At 40.7% G+C, this 18,212-nt stretch overlaps 1 protein-coding gene across 1 annotated transcript in view; it reads right to left on the minus strand.

The window, feature by feature from the left end:
• Nucleotides 1–1,520: 1,520 nt before the first annotated feature.
• Nucleotides 1,521–18,212, minus strand: part of LOC121513481 (transient receptor potential cation channel subfamily M member 4-like) — a 75,315-nt gene continuing 58,623 nt past the window's right edge. The window contains exons 26-33 of the mRNA XM_041793268.1: nucleotides 15,927–16,059; nucleotides 14,733–14,907; nucleotides 11,440–11,605; nucleotides 11,170–11,351; nucleotides 9,616–9,748; nucleotides 8,234–8,297; nucleotides 4,343–4,471; nucleotides 1,521–1,639 (exon numbers count right to left, since the gene is read on the minus strand). Coding sequence (XP_041649202.1) covers nucleotides 4,343–4,471; nucleotides 8,234–8,297; nucleotides 9,616–9,748; nucleotides 11,170–11,351; nucleotides 11,440–11,605; nucleotides 14,733–14,907; nucleotides 15,927–16,059 — 982 coding nt within the window. The 3' untranslated portion in view covers nucleotides 1,521–1,639. The remainder of the gene's footprint in view (nucleotides 1,640–4,342; nucleotides 4,472–8,233; nucleotides 8,298–9,615; nucleotides 9,749–11,169; nucleotides 11,352–11,439; nucleotides 11,606–14,732; nucleotides 14,908–15,926; nucleotides 16,060–18,212) is intronic.

Genomic DNA, 18,212 nt, shown 5'->3' on the forward strand with positions numbered 1-18,212 from the left:
ACCTGCTTCTGGAAGTCTATGTTGTGGCTTCTGCTGTCTCACCGTCCCCACTGTCAGAGGATGCATCTGAGCTCTCAGAAGAGAACTGAGATGACGGTATGTGCGTTTCTTCCTCTTCTCCAGTATCTGTGTCTTCCATGTCTGATTCCTCTTGCTTGCTGTCGTCAGACTCCATCACAACATCCAAAACTGCTGTGCTACATCTTGGGAAAATCTTGCTATCTTGCCAGGTAAGAAATGACCAGTTCCACTGGTTGCCTTTTTTTTAATAAACTCTGGCTGCAGGTGCAGCTGTGTAAACAACTCATCATAAAGATCGAGTCTGTTATTGTTTCTGTTTCATCTTTGATATGATTGAAGATGCCCCATATTTTGGTTTACTTGAAGAGGTATGCTTGTGTAACTTTGCAAAGCAGATTGATACACCCCTTCCTGTGTTTCTCACTGGCGAATCCATCTTGCACAGCTCCCATCTGAACAGTTTGGGCCCGATTAGAAAGTCACAGGACCAATCAGCGTCGAGGGGCAGGACTTTTGGGTACGGCGGAGTCATGATGTAAGCAAGCAGCAACAACAGGCTGGTGGAGTTATGTCGGAAGACATTAGCGTGGATGCTGCTAAAGCACCAGTTTTATCAGAACTAGACAACATTTCTTCATTAAAAGAAGAAAAAAGAACAGCAGTGAGTTGTTTTCTCTTCAAAGTCGTGCACTGACATGCAGTTCTGTCTCTATGGAGTTTACTCCTTCAGTAGGGGCGCAGCTCAACAGCGGTTTTGTCACGTGTTTTGTTAACCTGATTGGCCCGTAAAGATGTGACATACAGAACGTTTATCTAATCACCCTTCGAGTTTTTTTCAAAGCCTCTGCCCTCTCCCAGACGCTGTATATGATAGGTTGTCAGGTTAATGCTTGTGTGTACGGACCTCTATGTGTGCGTGCATGCAAGCGTGTGCGTGTGTGTGTGATTGACCTTATGTCATTATGAGCAAAGGCTTTCAGGCAGCACTGTTTTTCATTCATTCTGTTTCATTTGGTGTTAGTGCAGATGTTCAAAATTCAAAGTTCAATTTCAAATTCAGCTTTTAAGTTGTTAAAGTGTATTGAGAGTACTTCATAATTTGTGTTTTTTTTTTCATCTGAAAACATGGTGCCATCATGACACAAACATGACATTTAAAGGGTTATAATCTTTAAAAAATCATATTATTTGATATCAACATTTATGTCAGATGTAGTCGAAAAAAAATGAGTTCCATGAAAGTAGAATAAAATTATAAATTTATAAGATTTTTAATAGCTAACCTTTAATATGAGGAGTGCACATTATGTGCTTAAGGTCCCAATTGTAACTCTTTCCTTTTATGTCAAGTAATCTTTTTAATAAGGATTTGTCAACAGTCGTTGGAATACTGAGTGTATTAACTTGTTATCGACACGCCAAGGCTGTGTACCATAACTCCCAGTGTAGAGGCGCATCATTTTTTATGTGACAGCTGGCTTGACTGCTGTTTTGCTGATGACAACTCACTTGACTGCACTCTCACTCAAAAGTGTTAAAAAAAAAATGCAATTCAACCATATGACTAAGTTTGACCACAACTTGCTCCCGTAGTCCTCCAGCGTGCATGTTTACGTGCCTGGGGGTGAAGAGGTGAGAGGGTCAGTCACAGCCAGCAGTGATGAGTGAGGAGACAGATCCAGGTCTGCAAAATGGCAATTTTCTTTTAAAAACACTGGTGAATGTTAGTAAAGATGAAACCAAAATTGTGGGTACATGCTGCAGTGATGAACTGTCTTTACTCCGAAGCACAACAAGTCTTAAGTTCCACTTTCCTATAACCTATAAATGTGGTATATAATATCAAAAAATATAGTTTATAACTCCTCTCTTTCTTCTTTCAGGCTGTTCATGCTTTCCAAATAAAACTAGTTTATTTCTGCTGGCCACTGATATTTCTCTGTGTCTGAAAACAGTCTATACCAGTGGAACTCAACCTTATTCTACCCAAGAGCCATATTGTCTTAAAATACTTTAGCGAGAGCCACATTCTAAAACCAGGGATGCAAGAAAATCCAAAGATCAACTGATCTATAGCTGAAATAAAATGAAATAGTAAATTGTTGGATTATTGTGTAGTTAGATAAGATGCAATAGGCCACTGATCATCAACTGGTGGCCCAGGGGCCAAATCAGGTCCCCCAAAGCTTGCTGTCTGGTCCCCAGAAGATTATTAAATTCAGAAAAGCAGGAAAAGATGATGTTGTGGTTTTAAGAGTATATTTTGGCTTTAAAGATCTGCAGCTGTTAAATCCACCCCAAAAGCAATAAATATTCAAATAGTTTTAGAATGACTTCACATTTCATCTGTTTTTACAGAAATTCACTTGTGAGCCATTATTAGTAAATATCTAAAAAATGTATTAAAACTGGCAAAAATGGACAGATAAAGTGGTGAAAAGGGGTTAGAGAGCGGCAAAAATGGGCGATAAGATCCAAATGAGTTGTGAAGTGGCACAAAGGGACAAAAACTTGCAGGAAAAGTGGTGAGAAGAGGTTAAAATGTGGCAAACAATTAGTATTAAAGAAAAAAAGGGTCAAAAAGTATATCAAAAATGGGTGAAAAGTGGCAAAAACTGTGACAAAAGTAATGAAAAGTGGCAAGAATAGACAAAAAGGGCAAAAATGGAGGAGGGAGGGATAAGACAGGCAAGATAAGTTGTTTAAAGGAGTTAAAGAATGGCAAAAAGTTGGGTTACAGATGCAAAAATGGTCAAGAAGTATCAAACATGGGTTAAAAGTGGCAAAATGGTGCAAAAATAGTTAGCCTATGGCAAAGTAGTAAAAAGGCAGGGAAGTGGGTTAAAGAGTGATAAAATAGTGATAAAAGTGTCAAAAAGGTGAAAAAATAGCCAATGGCAAAGTAGTGAAACTGCAGAAAGTGGGTTAAAGAGTGATAAAATAGCAAACATGGGTTAAACATGGCACAAAATGTTGCAGAAATGGCAGAATGAAGCAGTGAAGTAGTGAAAAGTGTTAAAAATGAGTTCATATTTGTGCTAATTCATAATTGTTGAGGGCCAATTCTCTGGGATTTTCAGGAGCCCAGCCAGTTCTGTGGGCATGCCTGTCTCCTTGTGGTCTACGGCAGGGGTCATCAAGTACTTTTGCACAAGGGCCAGATTTATTCTTGACAGAGTCTCTGGGGTCCAGACTTCCAAATAGAGAAAAATTAAATCAATATTTTGCTCCGATTAACATATTATTTTCTTAGTATTTGTTTTTTCTTTCAAAACGCTGGACATTTAAGCATTACCAGTGAGATATATCCCAATATATAATGCCGTAGACCACAAGGAGACAGGCATTCCCACAGAATTGGCTGGTCAGCTGCAGGTCCACGGATAAGAATATCTCCTGCTCGTTTATTTCCTTTATCATAGCGGGGTGCATCAGAAAGTGACTCCAGCGGTTGTCATGGTAATTTAGGACGTTATCTGATCATTTACAAAGGAAAACAATCCCCCAAAGTTGTTTATTCTGCTCATGTTTCTGCTCTGACTGTGAAGTGTCTGGAGTTGTATGGCCAAAATATCAAACATGCCAGAAATCCTCATGACTAGTCGGGAGCAGGTCGTAAGGTCATAGTCGGGCTGTGGTCGGCCGTCATACTCCCAGTACACAGCACGACAAAAGGCACCTGATCCGTCTGAAAGTCGGCCCGACTTCAGAGTGAGTCATGCGGCTCTAAAGTCGTGGCTGAATCACAGGGAAATTGCACAGTGTACACCTGGCCTAAGTGCAGCGTTTACCGCTGCATCTCTTCATACACCTGTCTCATTTAACGCCACAGCTCACTCCTAGGACTCAACATGGACTTATTAAGGGAGTCAGGAGTTTAAACACATTTGATGGATGCAGTAGTCTTGTCATTTCCGTAGTGAGACATACTCTTGCCACTTGGCTGCATGTCTTTGACTGAGATGTTGACCTGAACCAGGTCCAATCAGCTAATGAAATTATACAGTTGTTATGGGACGAAACTCAGATTTGCGCCAGTAGCCATGCTGTGTTGTGTGCGTCTCCATGGGGGGGGGGGGGGGGGGGGGGAACGGGTACCCCGGCGGGGAGAGAAAGAGGAACGCAGAGGAATTTCAGAAAATCTTGATTAATTCGTTCTAAACAAAAAAAAATTGAATTAATCGAGAGACAAAAAACAAACAAAAAAAAAACCATATACCGCACAGGCCTAAGAATTATCTAGAATTAATTAAAACCAGAGCCCCCCACACAAACACACCTTTTCTAGTTTTGTCTAGTATTAATACTAGATAATACTCACCTACTGTTCAGATAAGTTCTGAGTAGAGTTGGTCTGTGGAGGCATACGCCCACTCTGACACAGAGCCTCAGTAATCCTGGAGAGAGTTTCGCAGCAGACTGACGAGTGCTGAGCAAGAAGAGCGACCAGCTGCAGAGAAATCAGAGACACAGTAGTCAGAAAAACCAAAGATAAACCAGTCCACTGGTTAGAGAAGGGTCTAACTCTAAGGCCCCGTCCACACAGAGACAAAAACGATAAATTGCCTTTTTTTTTTCTGAAAAAGTTATACATATACAGCATGTGCGCCGCGGGTTTGCTCTGATTGAAAGGCGAGCGACCTCGCCCACTGTAAGCGAGTCTAGAGTGCAGCGCCGCGGCGCGCAGCCCTGATCAGCAGGAAGAGATCATGGGAAAACTGTGAGTTCACACGGGAATAGTATGTCAACAGCGGACTGTTTTACCTTTTGGGGTTAATTTATCATCCTTTCTGGTATAAGTCCATGATATTTTTGCTTCTGCCATTGAGTGAGTACATTAGGAAGTTAATTGATTAATGTTTGTTCAAAGGATCTGTGGTTTTATGCAAAATTCTTTGGCTACATATCCCCAAAAGTTAATTTTTCCCCGTCAATGATGCTGTTGTAGCTCTGTGACCCACTGACCTCTCAGTGACCCTTTGCTCTCGATGCAGGATGAGACGTAATGTTGATATAGTGATGATTTACGATCAGCAGTCTGTGCATTGGGTTTTATTTTGAAAGAACCGGATGTTCTACGCTTGTGACTTCCATAGTTGGTGATTTCTCAACAACAGAGAATTTAGGTTTGGCAGAGGCTGGCACTGAAAATGGACCTGTAGTGTATCTGAAACGAAGCGGAGTGAAGTCCTGCTCCAGGCACGCACCGCTGCCGGTCTGGAGCACCAGCTATGGAAATGCTCTGATAGACTAGAGAGGGAGCGAAGTGCTCTGCAGTACGATTCACTGGCGTTCCGCAGCGCGCACGCTGTATATGGAAATTGGGGTTATTTGACATTTAAAAGCTTGAGTCAATGTGCTGAAAAGAATGCTTTTTTAGCATAATTGTAGAGTTTTTTAACTGTCTAATTGCAATAATAATAAAGAAAATAGTCATTTGTGCTTAAATTGCTAAATATTTCAATATAAATAAAAGGTGTGGGCTGAAGCAGGAAAGGTATTAATTAGAAATGAAACCTTCACTGACAAGGGAGAGCAGCAAGTGTTATATGTTTAAACTTGCAACTGTGTTATCTGGTGTCTTTTCAGCTGAAAGTGTCAGTGGTTGCTGTAGTTAAAAAAACGTATGAATCACTCAACATTTTGTCTTATGTCTAAGATATGCTAAGAAGATATGAATATAATGAAAAACTAAACAGACTCTTTAAAGGGGCTCTATGTAAGATTTTTGCTTTAAAACTTCCCACTTTTGAGTATATAATGGTGCGCACTTTATCCTGATGTGAAGAATGAGGCTCTTTATGTCTTCCTTGTTTGCCTGTATAAACATGTGGAGTCATTTCTCTGTGAAGAACTCGGGCCGAATTTTTCCGCGAAATCTCTTTCTTTTTTTTTCTTTTTTTTTTTAATTATTAAATTGCAACACCAAAAACTTTGTGTAACAAACAAGTACACAAGACATACAGGCAAACCGAGACAAAGTACAGACGAAGTACAGACAGGCCAGTTGATTTTACAGACTAGTTGATCAGTTGGTCTAAGTAATATATTTAATTGTGTGAGGGAGTGTGGGGGTGTGTGTTTTGGGGTGTGTGTGTGTGTGTGTGTGTGTGTGAGTGTGTATGTGATTTCCTCTGAAGACAGAGCCCCAAGCTTGACAGAGAAACAAAAATAAAATAAAATAAATAAATAAATAATAAAATTAAAAAAAAGAAATAAAAATAATAATAATAATAAAATAAGAGGTTGCAAGTAGTCAGGCCGCAAAAGACACATATAGAATAAAGCTGAACTAATGCAGAGAGCAAGGCCTTCATGCCCTATCTATTAAAGCCATCAGACAGCTAGAGTAGCAATCCCGATACCACTAAGGAGACTAAATAAATTAACTAATAATTTAATTGTTATATAGTGTCCAAAGTCAGTCCTTAAGAGGAGTGCAGACCATACCGTCTCCCAAGGCAGCCGGACCCAGTTCAGGCACCGCTAAGGTGCATCAGATTTCGACAGCGCAGTTGTTCAAGCAAGTTAGTAAGACAAGTTTTCCATCTATACCTCAAGACAATTATTATTTTTTTTTTTTTTGCCCTGAGGATTGTTTAATAAGCCAAAGACCATAAGAGATTGGACCTCCTCTCGCGACAAACAGCCCCCAGACCCTCAGGAGGGAACCTATTCATCAGAAAGAGCCATGGCCAATCATGTGAATTCTTTGCCTCTTAAAAAAGGGCTTGAATTGGGCTTGGTCCCCTGAGGGACAGCCCCCAGACCCTGCGGAGGGAAACTGTCCCGCGAAATCTCAATGGAAGTGACGTCAGGTACTACGTAATACGCGCACCCCGTTGCTCTGTTTATACTGTTTAAAAGAGAGTGTAACCGACGCAGGGGGACATGGAGGACAAATATCAATGGATCATTTGAGAAATAGAGGGAGCTATGCTCGGCGCTCAGGATAAATACCGATCCAGAGATGGCCGTCTTTCTGTGGAAAAGGTAAAGTATCACTCTGGACCATGAAATACAATTTAGTGTTTTATGTTGTATAAACCATACGCTACATCATGTTACCTTGCTTACAAAGATGCTATCCAAACAACGAGAATGTCACGTTACTCATTTAGTGTTTTCCGGGTAATATTTCATCTTTTTCTTGTTTCCTGGCACTGGACTCAACTTACTGAGTTTATGTTTTGATACTTAGTTTGTAAAATATCTTCAACACATAATGTCAGCTATCTGATATCCGTGGTCCAGGCACCATTATCAGAGCTAAGCAATGTTAGCCCTGTTGCTTCTGCTCTAAAATGCGTCCCATTCAATACACATCACACTTTACACACGTAAAAATACAATTAAATTGGTCAGTGCTGCACTAAGTCGCTAAATTGTTCATTCATAGAAATGGTCGTGAAAATATCGTCCTTTTTTTAATAGCCTTTGTGCCGTGTCCGCACTAGAGGTTCAAATATGCTTTATTCATTTTCATTTTTAGTTGGTGAAACTTTTAAGTGTTACTTCACTTACCTCCTCTGTATAGACGATGCCGGTAAATCACCTTGGTCTGTGTGTGTATCAGCTGAAAAACTGGAGGCTCGTTCATGAGCAAGGAGCGTGCTGTCGTGGACGAGCGACACAATATTGTTGTAGTTCGCCTAATGGCCGGCGGTGTCGCTACACTTATATTTTTCCAAATCTTGCATAGAGCCCCTTTAACTTTTAAATATCTGAAATTCACTTGTCACCAGTTAACACGGTCACTCGTTTAACCATAACACTTTTGGAGAAACAGGATGTGCTGAGTAACTCAGGGCTCCACAGACAGTGTAGGCAGTATGTCAGTGTAGGCACAGCCCTGTACACATTACAGCTACTGAGAGCTAGCGCTGCTAACGCTAACAGTGCAGCTAACCTCCCCTACACCTCCTGCTGCACATACTGTACAGGTGTAAAACACACATGTAAGTATGTCCACTTAGGCTTCCATATATCACTTTTGCCACAGTTTTTTTCCACATTCACAACCTACTGAATACATCTCTGTGACTCACTTTTGTCTTGACCCACCAGTGAGAAGCAATGATTTCAAAGAGAGGAAGTGAGTCTTTCCTGGTTCAAAGCATATCTCTCAAAGAAGTAATGAAGCCTCCATATCTCTGGCCCTAAAGGCACATGTAAAGCTCACTGGTTATGAATAAGTCAAAGTATTTCTGACCTCAGACTTGAGCCTGCGGTTTTGGTCACGGATCTCTGCCATCTGCTTCAGCATGCTGTCCACCCTGCACACAGAGATAAAGAGAGTCCAGGATTTTATTATAAAACAATAGAAGTGAATGTTAGGAAATCATGAGTTTAGAAGAGAAGCCACTTCATGATTAAACTCCCTGTAGGATTATTCTTAGATGGCGCCCTCCAGTGGCCAGGGGGTTTGTTGATATACAGTTCGATCAGAACCTCCTTCACTTTCTCAGTTTAATGTTTGAGCCTGATGTTAAAAGCATTGAAATTAATTTTTCTTATTCATTTGCACTCAGAACTCCATCATACCAAAGAGAAACCAGAATGTTGGAAATATCTAACAACTCTGGAAATTAAAGCTCAGGCTCCTCCTCTGATCTTTGCTGAAATGTTTCTACACCTTCAATGGACTGACAATAAACCTGGATCAGAACAGGACTGACGATAAACCCGGATCAGACTGAAGATAAACCTGGATCAGGACCAGACTAAAGATAAACCTGGATCAGGACCAGACAGATGATAAACCTGGATCAGGACCAGACTGATGGTAGACCTGGATCAGAACAGGACTGATGATGAACTGTTTACCAGAACCAGACTGACCATAAACCTACACCAGAACCAGACTAAAGATAAACCTGGATCAGAACCAGACAGACAACCCCTGGATCAGGACCAGACTGATGGTGGACCTGGATCAAAACAGGACTGATTATTATCTTTTTACCAGAACCAGACTGACCATAAACCTGGATCAGGACCAGACTGATGATAAACCTGGATCGGGACCAGACTGATGATAAACCTGGATCAGAACCAGACTGACGATAAACCTGGATCATGACCAAACTGATGGTAGACCCAGATCAGAACAGGACTGACGATGAATTTTTTACCAGAACCAGACTGATGATAAACCTGGATCAGGACCAGACTGATGGTAGACCTGTATCAGAACAGGACTGATGATGAACTGTTTACCAGAACCAGACTGACCATAAACCTGGATCAGAACCAGACTAAAAATAAAACTGGATCAGAACCAGACTGAGGATAAACCTGCACCAGAACAGGACTGATGATAGACCTGGATCAGGACCAGACTGATGGTAGACCTGGATCAGAACAGGACTGATGATGAACTTTTTACAAGAACCAGACTGAGGATAAACCTGGATCAGGACCAGACAGATGATAAATCTGGATCAGGACCAGACTGATGGTAGACCCAGACCAGAACCAGAGTGATGATAGACCTGGATCAGAACCAGACTGATGATAGACCTGGAAAAGAAAGGGGGCACCGTAGAGGGAAGGGGGGACTGCAGAGAGGCCTAACAGCAGAGAGGGTCTCACCTCAGTGATGTGGATCTGAGTTGGGCCGAGTCGCTCTCTCTCTTTCTCTTGTTCTGAGGTGAATTCAGGTTTTCTTTCTGGTATGCCTCCCACCTGTAGAGCCGGCTTGCCTTCTTCTTCTCAAGGTCCAGGGCTAAGGACAGAGGACAGAGTTGACCCAGGACAGGAATCAGACCAGACATACAGTCCTTAACAAATTTATTAGACCACCTGTCATATTTGTCTCAGAGACCATCCAGCATCATGAAGTGCTTTAGTCCGGACTCTTTCATTTTCAGTGAGCTCTCCACATTTTACCATTTTGAACAGGAATGAGGGATTTCAAACTGAATTCCCCCAAATTTGAGCCGGCTCACTGGGCTTCTCTGAGAAGTCAGAAATTAATCAAGCATAACATTCAACCACTAAAACTAATTTTTCTGTTCAGGAATGCAAGTAAATAACTATAATTTGACATATTAATCAAGAAATATTAATGTGCTTTACTATTTTTTCAGTTATTTTGTAAATCAGTACATTTGAAAATTCATGGATAACAATAATTCTATTTTAGCATTAAAAATATCATTTCAGTTAAAGAGCTTTTATGGCGCGCCGGTAGTCGAGTGGTTAGGGTGCGCGCCATGTACGCAGCTGACCCAAGCTCGAATCCGGCCCATGGCACTATTTCCTGCATGGCTCTCCCCGCTCTCTTCCCTGTTTCTGACTCTATCCACTGTCCTACCAAATAAAGGCCAAAAATAAATCTTAAAAAAAAAAGAGCTTTTACATATTGGTGTAGTGGTGTATATTGCAGAAACATAAAAAATGATTTTGGTAATTACCAATGCTATTAATTTAGGGTAGCTGTGGCATAAACCTTACTTTGGTTAGGGTTAGGGTGGTGTAATAAATTTGTTAAGCACTGTACTATAGTTCTTCTTTGGTCCCTTCAGGCCGGCTCAGACTAAACCATGTTTTTGGTGGTTTATGATGGAACCATGTCAGACTAGGTAAAGTCCTGATCCTGGCCACGCTACCCGACTAATCCTGACCTCTCATCGTATGCTGGCAACACCACCGTCTCTGAGACTGTGAGAGTTCACAGGTCATCGGGGGGCGGGGTCAAAGACTGTCAATCACTCTACAGCAGAAGCGCTCTGAGTGATTGTAGCATCTTTAGCTCGTTAAAGAGGGAAACAACAAACCAGAAATAACTACACAGAATTTAGCTTATGGACTGGTATCAGGGTTTGAGCAGCTTGTTTCTTCTATTTTAGAGTTTTTATTATTTAGGTATTTGATTATGTGATTTGCTGATTATTGTTTTGTGAAAATGGGTATTTTTCTCCTTTCTGCTACTTTTCCTTCAAAGTGGAAGATTTTATGTTGGATATGAACGGTTTTGTTTTGCTTAATGAACTAATGGTATAAATAAATCAAATTTTAGCTGAAGCGGCTAAATTCAGAGAAACTCTAGAACGGTCTTGGGTGGAGAATCTTTGGGCTGCGCTCGGCAGTACAAACATAAAATTGGTGGTAACCTCTGTCCTTATGTCTGATCTAACATCTCACCAAGGTACTGTCTGTGGGCTGATGGGATGTCTCGGATGAATCTCTTGATGAACAGATGAAGGTGTGAGATGATGATGAAGGGCGGGGCTAAGTAGGGCTTGGAGTAGTACTCCATGATCAGGTTGTAGCGCAGATATTTCCAGTGGATGTCGCTGCGCTCCTGGACTACGGTAAAGGTGTAGCTGTGGACAGAGAGATTAAACCTGATTATGCCTTAGAGAAAACATCAGCCAATCACTGCTAGAGAAGGAGACGATCTGAATGTCTCACCTGAACATGGCGATGAGCAGGTTAACCAGCACGATGTTGGTGAACAGCAGGAAGATGATGAAGAGGATGATGACCAGCCAGTTAGCGTACGGGTTCAGACACGGCTCGTGCCCGGCCTTGATCAGCGTGGCGTTGTTTGTACATTTATCTTCCACCTGTACATCAGCTGGATGAAACAAAGAGAATTAAAACACCAGAGGATCTGTGCTTAATATTTAGCATGTATTCAAAGGTCACATATTATGCAAAATCCACTTTTTCAGGCTTTTCTAGAAAAATATGTGCCCCTGGCCTGTCCACAATCCCCCCAAGAATGAGAACCCACTTCTGCCTTCCTCTCCTGATCCTCATGCATTTCCTGAAAGGGGCGGAGTCAGACAGCTCATTAAAGCCACAGAGACAGAAACGGCTCGTTTTGAGCAGGGCTGAAACAGAGGGTTTTTTTAGACATGCAGAAGTCATTGCAAGCTGTTTTTAGATTGCCACTGCCGAGTTCGGACCTGCTGTACCAACTCAATGTAAGCAGACGGTATTCCAGCTTTCCCTCATCAAACTCATCAAATACACAATCCAACAACTCCAAAACGCTCTCGTGGACAAGTTGTGACCTTCACATTTACCACACTATAAAATAATAACGTATAATTGTGTAACATTACGACGCATGAAGCAAATACTCAGAACTATTTCTTGAGTAAACCACTGGGCAGAGTGACACAGTGCAGCAGCCATGCCTGGAGTGTAGTTCTGGCTTTGCATTTAGCTTTAAAACATCTCCGTCTCCTAATGGTCCATGATTATTTCATAGCGTGGTGAATGTACAGGTCACAACTTGTCCACGAGAGCATTTTGGAGTTGTTGGATTGTGTATTTGATGAATTTGATGAGGGAAAGCCGAAATACCGTCTGCTTACATTGAGTTGGCACAGCAGGTCCGAACTTGGCAGCAGCCGATCAAAAACAGCTTGCACCGACAACTAAACGTAACGAACCTATTACCAAGACTATAGGGATTATGGCAATGGATGAATTTGCCAAAATGTTGAAGTATACCTTTAAGAGCTCTCTATGGAAGTACGAACATTTGATCTAAATAGAACAGAAAAAATTAGCATTGGTTAGCAAAAAGTTACCAATGGCATCTTTAAGTGGCGCTAGAGCGGGAATAGATGGGAGATACGTGGGAGAGGAGCCGCCAGTACGGGACACACACTCAATCTAGCGAACCCCCTAGCAACTATGCAGCATTACTGTGATTGGTCAACCGATACTCACTTCCTATTGGCTGATAGCAGTTTTGTTTTGTGTGTCTGCAGTTTTGTTTTGTGTGCAAGCAGAAGTAATCTGAGAGGAGAAAAGAGACGTGAGCGCACAAACAAGGTTTTGAAGGAAAAATATGAGCACAAAATGACGGACAAAGTTTTGCTCTCAAAACATGTAAATCTGCTCTCAAATATGAAAAATGCTCTCAAACAAAAAGGCTTTGCTCACAAAACTTGAAACTTTACTCTCAAAAATTAGAGCATGCTCTCGAATAAAGATAGGATTTTAATTCCATAATCTCAGACACCTGTGATCATTAGTTTGCCAGGTGAGCCCATTTAAAGGAAAACTACTTAAGAAGGACGTTTCACATTATTAAGCAGGCCACAGGTTTCAGCAATATGGGAAAGAAAAAGATCTCTGCTGAAAAGCCTCAAATAGTGCAATGCCTTGGAAAAGGAATGAAAACCTTAGATATTTCAGGAAAACTTCAGCGTGATCATCATACTGTGAGGAAATTAGTGTCGGATTCAGAGCACAGATGGGTTCATGCAGATAAAGGCATAATGAGAAAGGTTTCTGACGGACAAATTCATCAGATTAAGAGAGTAGCTGCTAAAATGCTATTACAAAGCAGCAAACAGGTATTTGAGCTGCTGGTGCCTCTGGAGTCCCACCAACCTCAAGGTGTAGGATCCTCCAGAGGCTTGTGGTCGTGCATAAACCTACTATTCAGCCACCCCTAACCAATGCTCACAAGCAGAAATGGTTGTAGTGGGCCCAGAAATACACGAAGACTCATTTTCAAACAGTCTTGTTTACTGATGAGTACCGTGCAACCCTGGATGGTCCAGATGGAGGAGTAGTGGATGGTTGGTGGATGGCCACCATGTCCCAATGAGGCTGTGATGCAAGGAAGGCACGGAGTCATGTTCTGATTCATGAGGAGAGAGCTGGTAGGCCCCTTTAGGGTCCCTGAAGGTGTGAAAATGACCTCGGCAAAGTATATAGAGTTTCTGACTGACCACTTTCTTCCATGGTAAAAAAAAGAAGAACCGTGCCTTCTGTAGCAAAATGATCTTCATGCATGACAATGCACCATCTCATGCTGTAAAGAATAGCTCTGTGTCATTGGCTGCTATGGGCATAAAGGAGAGAAACTCATGGTGTGGCCCCCATCCTCCCCTGACCTCAACCCTACTGAGAACCTTTGGAGCATCCTCAAGCTAAAGATCTGTGAGGTTGGGAGGCAGTTCACATCAGAAAAGTAGCTCTGGGAGGATATTCTGACATCCTGCAAAGAAATTCAAGCAGAAACTTTCCAAAAACTCACAAGTGCAAGAATAGTGAAGGTGATATCAAAGAAGGGCTCCTATGTTAACATGGAACTTGGCCTGTTAAGAAGTTTTTGATTGAAATAGCTCTGATTTCAGTAAATATGACCTCCTAATGCTGCAAATTCAACAACTGACCATTTTCAGTTCTTTACAACCTATAAAATGTTTTAAAACTCTGTTGTGCTTAATAATGTGGAACAGTGCATTTTGAGTTTTTTATTTTTGAAAAAAAAAATTGTTATCACTGGGAGGATTGTTGGATAAAATATGAACTATGCTCTAACTGTTGATGACCCTATTTTGACCCTATATCAAAAAAAAAAAAAAAAAAGTTATAATTTGGAGGTTTGGTCAGTAAAATCTGAATTATGCTCCAATGGTTGATGTCTTGAAATTATGCTGGCTGTCATTTGCATCGATTATTTAGGAATATCGGAGAAAAATGTCATGTGGATAACAACTTAGAATGTGGTGTACTATAGTTTGACCTGACACGGTCACATGTCTGGGACGCTGCCGAGGCTCTTCTGTCAGTGATCTAAACGATACTGATACATCCCTCCCAGGAAGTGAAAACCTCTCAGAGGTGTGCAACCCTCAGGCAGCAGCTCTAGTCCAACTTTACTTCCCCATGTTGACAGTGGTAAACAAAAACTCCTGGTTCCAGACAGATTTAAGATTGAAGTATCTCACCGTCCATACTAATGTTGGGAAACTGTCCAAAAATGTACATGTATGGTTGGTAGAAGACTTGATTCAAGATCCGTATTGGACTGGGATCGTAGGAGTAACGCAGTGCCTTGCTGGCTACTCCATATGCTATGAGCCACACGGCAAGGAAGAAGAGGAAGAAGATGAGGTCCTTCATCTGGGGGAGAAAAAGATGAGAGAAGCATCACTGCAGACATCATTTTTAACATGCCTACCTAAAGCCTCTTTAAGGCCGGCTCAGACTACACACCATAGCACCAAGCCAGACTACGCTACAATAACCTTGTCCCGTCTTGGCTGACAGACTGTACACTACAGCTGTTTCTCAAATTTCCTTCCTCTGTGGGAAGGATCCTCCCGAGTCAGGTCCCTTGGAGGCAAGAATCTTCCCTAGCGACTCTTGAACGCACGTTAAGAACAGGCTAGCAAGTGTGTGTGATTACATCATAGGAAATAGGAGGGACACAAACAACAACTTGTACAACTTTTACCCAGCGCCATCTAATATGCTATCATATTATCATAAAAAAATCTAATCATTAAATCATATTCATCATATAAACATATAATATTATAATATAATATAATCATATTATACGCCGCAACTTTTAGCCGTTCAGCTTTACGTTGATGCGGTACAACAATGATGACAACATATTTACGGTAAAAACAGGACATTTAAAAGTGTATGGAGCATTTGAGGACATGGTTTCCCTCTGATAGTGCGCATTGTATTTGGTTTTCTTCTCACAGAGAAGGAAAACAGTGTGCATTGGATTACGGGTAATTCTGTAATCTATAGCACCAGTGCTATAAGAGTAGCCTCTGTAGCGCCAGTGTTGTAAGACTAGCCTCTGTAGCGCCAGTGTTGTAAGACTAGCCTCTGTAGCACCAGTGCTACAAGACTAGCCTCTGTAGCACCAGTGGTATAAGACTAGCCTCTGTAGCACCAGTGGTATAAGACTAGCCTCTGTAGCACCAGTGGTACAAGACTAGCCTCTGTAGCACCAGTGGTATAAGACTAGCCTCTGTAGCACCAGTGTTGTAAGACTAGCCTCTGTAGCACCAGTGCTACAGGCAACAACAGTTGACTTGCAGCCCTGGTTAAATTTCTCGTTGCTATGACTGAAGCTGTTGCCATCCTGTTGTCCGTACAGTATTTTTCAGCATTCTTACCATCCGTTTCACAATGATGATCTTTGGTCCCAGCACTCTGTGGATGGTGAAGATGTGAAGCAGTCGAACGGTGAAAACTATAAAGTCTAGGGCCATCATTGCTCGACCAACCTCATATGATGGAGAGAACATTCTGGAAACACAGCAGTGCACATAAGGTCAAACACTCATCAGCCACTTTATTGGGTACACCACGCTAAAATCAGGCTCTTTTAGGTCTTTGTGGCATACAGTAGATTCAACAAGGTACTGAAACATTCCTCACAAAATTTAGTCCAAGATTACCTAATACCATCACGCTGCTGCTGCTGGAGGATGTATGAGTAGCAGATCAGTCGGCTGCACATCTGTGACTAGAATCCCCCATTCTATCACATCCTAAAAGTGCTCAACTGGACTGAGATCTGAAGATTATAGAGACCATATTTAACCTCTCAAAGATGACGGGTTTTCAAGTTTCATTTCCGTCATCAGGCAGATCCATCTCCCAAAGCTTCAAGCTGATACGACTGTTCCTGGAACTACCGGAAGTGTTTGACCAGAGAGAGGTGGCAGCTACAGGCCTTCTTTATTTAGAGTGACTACATAAGGCTCTTTTCTGTCTTGGAAAAAAAAATCCCCCAGAAAACCTTAAAAAAGGATTTTGACCTCTGGAGAGCCACATCCATCAGTTTGTTTCTTTCACTTAAACTGTCGGCCTTAAATGTCAGATTAATCATCAACCTTTATTTAGTCTATATATTTCTATTAGATGTGTGAAATTCAGAAACCTTTACTGGAGAAAAAACGTGAGATAAACATCACTGATTCTTGAGAGAAAGAACAAAACATCTATCAAATTTGACTTTTTACTTTTGCTTCTAAAATAGTATGGTTGAGGTTTAAACTCACAGTTGTGTGTAGGAACAGATTTTTAATTCAACTTATCTTTTTCCAAATATGACTATATCTTATGACTTTTAAAATCTTGATTTTTGTCAGCTCCACCAGACACACTAAAGAGTATTTCATGTTTGTTTTATTAATTCAAGATGAATGTCAAGTTTTCAGTTATCTAACACTGGTATTTGGAAATGATATTCAGTTATAAAATGCATAATTTTCCCTTATCTTTATTCATTTGACATCTAAAGTCTTATCCCTACATATAATGATTTTTCTAACTTTAACATTAACAACATTATACTAATTTTTTAAAAATAAATTAGTTATTTCTGCATATAGATTAGCAGGTCTTTTAACAAATAAGCTGAAAACATGAACAGAATTTTTTTTTTTTTTGTAAAATGAGCAAAACCATCTGACAGAGTTGACGATGGGGATCAAAAGTATCAGTTTATTCTGAGTTTAGCTTTTTATGGATTATTGATGTATTTAGAGCAAGGGGTGTGAATCAAATACTTACAATATACAGTGCTTAACAAATTTATTAGACCATCCTAGCCCTAACCAAAGTAAGGTTTATACCACAGCTGCCCTAAATAAACAGCATTGGTAATTACCAAAATCATTTTTTATGTTTCAAAAATGGTTGATACTTCAATATGTAGCTCTTTTACCCAAATTATATTTTTAATGCTAAAATAGAATTATTATTGTTATCCATGAATTTTCAAATTTACTGATTTGCCAAAAAAAAAAACTGAAAAAATAGTAAAGCAAATTAATATTTCTTGATTAATATGTCAAATTATAGTTATTTACTTGCATTCCTGAACAGAAAAATGAGTTTTAGTGGTTGAATGTTATGCTTGATAATTTCTGACTTCTCAGAGAAGCCCAGTGAGCCGGCTCAAATTTGGGGGAATTCAGTTTGAAATCCCTCATTCCTGTTCAAAATGGTAAAACGTGGAGAGCTCACTGAAAATGAAAGAGTCCGCATTAAAGCACTTCATGATGCTGGATGGTCTCTGAGACAAATATGACAGGTGGTCTAATAAATTTGTTAAGCACTGAATATGATAATTATTGGATTCACCACACCTGATCTAAACACTGAAAAACAAACAAAAATAAGTTTTAAATTACATACATAAAAATAATATGTAACTACAATGAACGAACAAAATGGTTCAATGGCATGGCTGAAATATTTAACAAACACTGAAACATAGAACTACATGCCATGTGACTGGTTGGTGAGATATTGTTGTTTACAGTTGAACAGGTGAACCAGCCGCAACATGTTTTTGTAGCAGCAATCAATCTTGCCGCCGGTAACATATTTGGCAGCAGGAGAAACATTTTTCAGTTTTAATACTTTGACTGCAGGTTCTCTTCTATTTC

The sequence above is a fragment of the Cheilinus undulatus genome, linkage group 8 (genome assembly GCF_018320785.1).
Source record: "Cheilinus undulatus linkage group 8, ASM1832078v1, whole genome shotgun sequence".
NCBI lineage: Eukaryota > Metazoa > Chordata > Actinopteri > Labriformes > Labridae > Cheilinus > Cheilinus undulatus.